The sequence below is a fragment of the Talpa occidentalis genome, unplaced genomic scaffold, assembly GCF_014898055.3.
Source record: "Talpa occidentalis isolate TD23 unplaced genomic scaffold, MPIMG_talOcc4v2.1 talOcc4.7, whole genome shotgun sequence".
NCBI classification, from domain to species: Eukaryota; Metazoa; Chordata; class Mammalia; order Eulipotyphla; family Talpidae; genus Talpa; species Talpa occidentalis.
In genome coordinates, this window is record NW_023605083.1 from 64,157,649 (window position 1) to 64,164,549 (window position 6,901).

Here is a 6,901-nt window from a genome sequence, read left to right on the forward strand (position 1 = left end):
AAGCAGCTGTTCTCCCAGGGCTCACACTCCGCCCCACCAGCCTGCAGGCCACGCCCCCTCTGGGGCGCGGGGCTAGTCCGCTCCAGGAGTGGCCCCGCCCCCGCCCCACGCGACAGATGAGGATTGGCCAATCAGGTGTGCCGAAGCGTTGGCCGTCCAGCCCCTCCCCGCCCCGGGACTCGCTGGTCTGGCGGGCAAGGAGGGAGGCGCCCACGTGGGAGAGCTGGAACCGCGCGGCTCGGCCTTGCGTGTGAGCTTGAGCTTGCCTTGCAGGTGATTACTGCCCTGTGGTTCATTTTAGAGTCCTCCTCTTCCCAGCCTAGCACATACTTGGCTCTGATTAATTGCTGAAAGAATAATTGGATGTCAAGGACATTAAAACAACACCATAATACCTAACATAATAATTGAGTTCATTTTGCGGACTGAGCGTTTTAAAGTTGAGTTCAGCTCCAGGCTGCTTTTTAAGTTTTCAGAGGAGGTTTAGTCCAGGGCAGTTATTCAGGGTCTACTATGTTCCACGGGTTGGGAGGTGTGATGTGAAAAACAGGCGTTTCAGAAAAGCCCCAAGTCTGATAGGGGCACCAGACCTGTCCATGATGGCTACACAAGATCCGGAGCGAGAGGGAAGAAGGCATGCAATGTGTGCGAGGACAGGAAGGATCTAATGAGGTTATGGGGCTTGGGTGAACTGGTAGGGTTGGATGGCTGAAGTAGGGTTGGGGATTAATACCCTACTTAGCAAAGGGATTAGTGAAAAGTTGAGTTTGAACTGTAAATGATGCCAGAGGGTTTTATTACCTACTCTCAGGTTTTATTTCTCAAAATCTGCACCCCAAACCTGTTTTATACCTCTTTAGATTTCAAGTTACAGAGGCTTAGTGCTAGGGACCTCCAACACTACATAGTTCCCAGCTACTGGAGTTCTGATTTGTGTTCAAGTAATGAAAGGGGTGGAAAGGAAGTATTTTGTGCTTGCATTCAAGTCAGGGACAGTACCCTGCAATATACATTCTCATCTAATTTTGACAACTGTTTCTGTCCTCATTTTACAGAATGGGAACATAATGAAACAATTTGTTGCATATCACATTGGGCTTTCCCTGCAATGCTTGCTAACCATGCTCCTTAACCTTGCCAGGGAAATTACTGCTCACCCCCCACCCCCAACTTTAGATCCATTGCTCAGTATTTCTTTCAGAGCATCAGTTCCATCTCTGAATGTATTGATAATTAAAAATAGCACCATCTATCTCTAAGAGTAGAAAATTTTTAAATGTTAGTTTTTTTTTTTTTAAAAGATTTATTTATGCATACAAGCACTGGGGTACCCAGTGAGGGTGAGGATTCACCAGAGACAGAGTGGGAAACGGAACAGGCAGATTGACGGAAATAGACTGCTGAGGGGAGCAGCAGGCGAGTCAGGAGAGGTCTGCTGCGCCATGTGGGTTGCTCCCTGGCCGGGGATCAAACTTGTGCTGCAGAGGCTGCAGATTGCTTCGTAATGCGGTGCATAACCCCTTGTGCCACCAAGGAGGCCCCTAAATGTTACATAGTTTAGTGTAATTTTTCTCCATCTCTCTTACCCTTCAGTGAAATACCTGTTTCTTAACCTCCCTTCAAAAATTAATTTTATGTTTGTCTTTTACTCTTGTGAATAAGCCTCAAACATAATGTTGAGCAGGAGTCAGAATCAAGAGTACGCATTGAATGATTTCACTGACGTGGAATACAAAATCAGCCAATTAATCTGTGCTGTTAGAAGTCAGGGCAGTGATTACCAATGGGGATTTGAGAGGGACTGGGAGACCATAGACCCGGTGACTCGGGCTTTTTAGGGTGCTGGCCATGTTGTTTATTCACCTGAGTGTATTACATGCTTAGTTTGTGAAAATTTATCAAGCTTATCTGCAACACTTATCTGCAACATTAGTGCCTCGCAGCATATGCCATTGTGCCAAATGCTGTTAAAAGAGCATAAAATCAGAGGTTGGTTGTGGTGAAGGCCTGTGGTCAGGGCCTATTAAGTATGCTTAATTGATCATAGGGTTTATTTGCAGTGATTAGAATGTTTTGGATTTCAATAAAGGTGGTGGTTGCAGGAGAATGTGCCAATGAACTACAGATCTAAAAACGGTTAATTTTATGTTCTGTGAATTTCATCTCCTCTAAAAAAAGAAAATTGCTTCACCAAATGCAATGTGTTGATAGTACTCTGGGGCAGGTTGTTGTACCCTAGAATAGAAAAAGGACGTTAGTGAAATACAAATAGAATTTTTTTTTGACAAAAGTGCCACTGTTGTGTAAGATAACCATGTTAACCCATATTAACATAAGGGAAGTTGGGTGATATGGGACCTCTTTACAACTTTATTCTTTATTTTAATCTAAAATCATTTGTTTTGCCTCCAAATGGGAATTTCGCTTAATAGAAATTGCAGGCCACTGAAACTGGATGGTGGGTTTCATAAGTGGTTAGATCTTGAGCATGTCTCTTCTCTCTAATGAGCCTGTTTCCCATTTGTGCATGGATAGGGATGTTTACCCTCCTTCTTGTAAGTCCACATGAGAATCTCATGATGAAGGGCTGTGGTTCAAGAAAGGATGAGGACCATTACCTTAGTCTAGTAATGAACGTTAAAAATCCAAATACCACTAGAGAAATTGTTGAGGTGCTTGGAAAAACTGGTGGATAATTTCAAAGATTCTGTAATTGAAAGTTAGACTCTCCCCTCTCAGAGGCATATTTTCTTAAAGTTGTCACAGTTTCGGAAGGAATAAAGTCATGTGGAAGGAGCTCTTTCAGGGATTCTTTTTTTTTTTTTTTAGAAAAAATTTTTTTTTTAAAGATTTATTTATCTATACAAGCACTGGGCAGTCAGAAGTGCAGGAGGGTGAGAGGACTCACCAGAGCCAGAGCGGGGTACAGAACAGGCAGACTGATGAAATACACTGCTGAGGGGAGCAGCGGGCAAGTCAGGAGAGGTCTGCGCGCGATGTGGGGCCCTTGCCCTGGTGGCCGGGGATCGAACTGGTGCTGCAGAGGCTGCGGGCAGCTCCGCAGCCCAGTGCTATCAACTCCTGCGCTATCAGGGGAGGCCCCAAGGATTCATTTTTGCCTGGAACTTTATATTGAAGTAGCAGCAGATTAGAATAGATTGTAAGGCTAGTTCTCTTTAAGTGGGCTTTGAACAATAGGTTCAAGTATGGATTTGACTTACTAGCAAGCAGGGAGGGACTGTTATAGCAATATTTCAGGAGGATCCATTGGCAGTCAGTACACAGGGGAAACTAGCAGAGCTGAGGCAGGAAAGCTCAACAGAAGCCACAGGAGTCCAGATAGGACTTGAAGTCATAGCCAGTGGTGGTGTTTATGAGAATTAAAAAAAGAATAGTTCCACTGTGAAGGAAAAAGCCACTAGATCTAATGACTGTTGGGATTGTATCTGTTATAACTTACAATATGAAAAAAGCATATATATTAGTTAATATAGCACTGTGGCTAAGCTCATGGAAGTAAATAGCAGTGTGCCTTTATAGGGCTTGACTTAATTCTCAAAAGTATTTAGAACAGTGCCAGACTCAGCAGAGATTCAGTAAGTGTTTGGAGTTGAGAATTTAGTATGTAAATGGTACCCAGCCATCCCAAGCTCAGGAGGTTGAAGAGCAGCTCCCTTGCTTGTGAACAAGCAGCATCTGCTGGTCATCCAGGGTGATGCAGGATCCCCAAAACTGCACAGTGCATAATTAGTGAGTTCTTTCCAAAAGCACACTCATATAAACAAGCAGGATGAAACAGGAGTCATCACTTTTAACAAGAATGTTCTTTATTTGTACAAAGAATAATTTTCTCAGCATTCTTCACTCATTTATCAACAAACCTTTCACTGTATTCATTTAACAAAATTAACAGTGTCAAACTACACTTCACTACCTGTCAATCTCTAAGTGCTCAACTTAGAGACAAACAAAAAAGTGCTTGGAGCACCAAATTGAAAGAAAAAGAGCAAGAAGAGTCAACAGGATACTTCAGAAGCAGTTAAAAGTGATGGCTAGAAAAAGGAGTGTGGTGAAATTAGATTCCTGAGCACCATCAGATTTCCCTTAAGGTCCAGAGAAAAGTCGTTTTTAAAACACATAAGATTACAACAAAGGAATTAAAGGAACCCGCACTTTGGGATATTACAGAGGTTATCAAAGTTCCTAGATTGGAAATGAGAAAAGGAAGGAGGGAGAGTAGGAATGGGGAGCAGAGGAGAGACAGAAAGCAAGAAGCACAGAGAGAAAAAGTTGTGCCTAGAGGAAATAAAGTTTCGAACAAGTCAATGAAAATTCATAGTCAAGTCTGAAAGACTGACTATAAGAGAAGGCCAGGATTTTACACCTTCTGGAAGGTGGCAATCAATCCTAAAACTTACAGTGGCAGGCAATGAGGTGTATCTAAAACCATCTGTTCTCTAAAAGTGTAACACTGGTACCCTTGCTTGACTAGTTCCATTGCACACTGCTGGTTTAACAGCATATGTGCCCAGAGGACAGAGAGCCCAGCAGGTCAAAAGCCTATAGGCACATAGAAGGGTCCAAGGCAATTAACAATAGCATGAAGAACAACAACAGATTTTGTTCTCCCCAGCCTTTAAGTAGGTTCCTAAAGCTAATCCATTCTGACCACTTGTGATAAGTGGGTATTGCCCAATACCGTACACTGTGACAGGCAGATGAGGAGGCTTGACTGCCTTTGTAATCTGGAACACAAGCAGCATGGAAGTTATTACTTTTGGGGGTGGGAGACCTGGGAATCAAAAAAAAAAAAGAAACAACTGCCTGGCCATATACATTAGTAAACAAACAATCAAAATGACTAATTAAATTAGCCAATCAGAATCCCTCTTGCCAAAAAGTCATAACCTTCAGACTGATTAAGCAAAAACAGGATTCTGCTACTCAGATGCTCTGAGTCTGGGAAGTGCTGGTTTTGATGACAATTTTAGTCAGTTTTTATTTCGGTCTTTTCAGGCTTTTCTGCCTAAGACTACTATGCCCAGCACAGAAAGCTTCACCTAAACAAGTACCATGTTTCGGGGTGGTACCTTCCAAGGTGCCAGTCTTTCACCCTATTCAGTTGTCCACTTCATCCTCTTCATTCTGTTCTTCTTCTTCCAGCCTTTCCTCGTCTTCATCGTTGTCCTCATCCCTGCTCTTGTCCTGCTCCTCCGAATCTGTTTTTTTGTCTTTGTCCTTCTTCTTTTGCTCTGAAGCTTCTTTCTTGCCTTTCTGCTCCCTCCTGTATGCTGTAAGGAGGAAGGAGGGGATTAGGAGGCAGTGCTGTAAGAATAATACAGAGTGACCACAGTAGCTACTTTGTAGAGGCAGAAAAGGGGAAAAAACTTGGCCAGCATCCAAACAGATGTGCCGTGGTTTGTGAGACTCACTGAAATGCTTCGGAATCACATCCAATTTTCCTTACTGGACTTAAAGAGACCCAAGCTGAGCAAGACTCGGGGCCAACTGACCAGGCCACACAGGAGGGCGGTTTTCTACTTGGCTGGAAAACCGATAGGATCATTACCTTCTAGAGCTTCTTTTAACGGGGTAACGAACCGCTGGAACTCCATCTCCTCCATGGCTGAGAGCACATCACTAGCATTCAGTGTCTTGCGTTTCCCTTTCATTGCAAAGTTGTTGGCACTGGGGGACAAAAAAAAAAGATTAACTGCCGTCGGATCTCTCTCTTGCCGCGCTTGGAGAGCGGTGAGAAAAGGAGCAACAAGCTGCGGAATTCATCTAGCTTAGATACATGGATTTTTGTGTGACACGGGTAAGCGCCCCCTTCCCTGTACAAAAGAGCTAGGAACGAGTTCTTTGTGGTTTTACTTTGCTCCCGAACTGATAATAACTGGAAACAAGATGAGGGCTGTGCAACTCCTTCCACTGAGGTCGGACACAGTTAACGGAGTTTGTGGGCTCCACCCACGAACTCCGAGTCGGAGGCTGTTCGCCTCCATTATGCCTCGGTCCCAGCTATGCTGTAGCTAGTTCTGCCCGCCTCTGCCTCACCAGGATGTGGCGTAGAGCACGAAGACACTGGCGGCGCGGGAGATGGCGCTCCGGGCCTCCTTGGAGATGTTGACACCGTCCGGGAGCTGTGAGAAGAGCGGGGTTGAGCAAAGCTGTCGGCCCGCGACCTGCTTCCCGCCGGTCTGCTCATCGCCCCCCGCCCACCCGCTAGCCCGGGCTGCTCACCGCCTCCTTGATGATCCTGGTAATGACGGCATTGGGCAGGTTTAGGTCCTCGGGTCTCTCCGCCATTACTGCGGCCGGGGCCTGCGCCTCCCGCTCAGGCCTCCTCTTCAGGCAGCTACGGCGTCCGGACTTCCCGCGTTGCCCCCGTATGACCCAACGAGGCTTCCGTCCCGCCCCCATGCTCTGTCCCACAGTGCCCCGCGCGCCATCGCTCCCTGTTCGCCCAGTTCCGCCTCTGCTTCAAGTCGCCGATACGTGCAAGTTTTCCACGCCGCTAAGGTTTTGGCCCGGCGGGATTCCGTCGGCCTCACCGTCACCCGCGCGTCCCTCCGCACGAGCGTTTCCCGGCTTCACGCCACCACCAAGTCTGCACAAATTAAGCATGGCTCGTTGGGGCTTCCGTCACTCCCCAGAGTGCTCTGCGCCGCTACCTGGCGACGGCGCAGACTGTTGGCGTGCGTGAGCAGCGAAGGCGTACGCAGGCTGGCTGGGCGGGGCTCCTGCGGATGGGAGGCGGGGCCTTACGCGCCGCGCCCTTTCACCTTGTCACCCGCCTCCCGGGACCTCGCTATTACGCGGGTTTCGGTCACCTGGCGGTTAAGCGTCTGCGTTGGTTGCGTGGAGCCGTGGCCCGCCGAGGCCGGATCCTCCCACTTCC

General features: G+C 46.8%; 1 protein-coding gene across 1 annotated transcript; it reads right to left on the bottom strand.

Moving 5' to 3' along the window:
* Positions 1-3,788: 3,788 nt before the first annotated feature.
* POLE3 (DNA polymerase epsilon 3, accessory subunit) lies at positions 3,789-6,618 on the bottom strand. Its single transcript, XM_037494247.2, has 4 exons — positions 6,244-6,618; positions 6,058-6,143; positions 5,570-5,688; positions 3,789-5,291 (listed from the first exon to the last, which is right to left on the bottom strand). The coding sequence occupies exons 1-4, from the start codon at positions 6,421-6,423 to the stop codon at positions 5,119-5,121; spliced, it is 558 nt and encodes a 185-aa protein (XP_037350144.1). The 5' UTR covers positions 6,424-6,618; the 3' UTR covers positions 3,789-5,118.
* Positions 6,619-6,901: the final 283 nt, after the last annotated feature.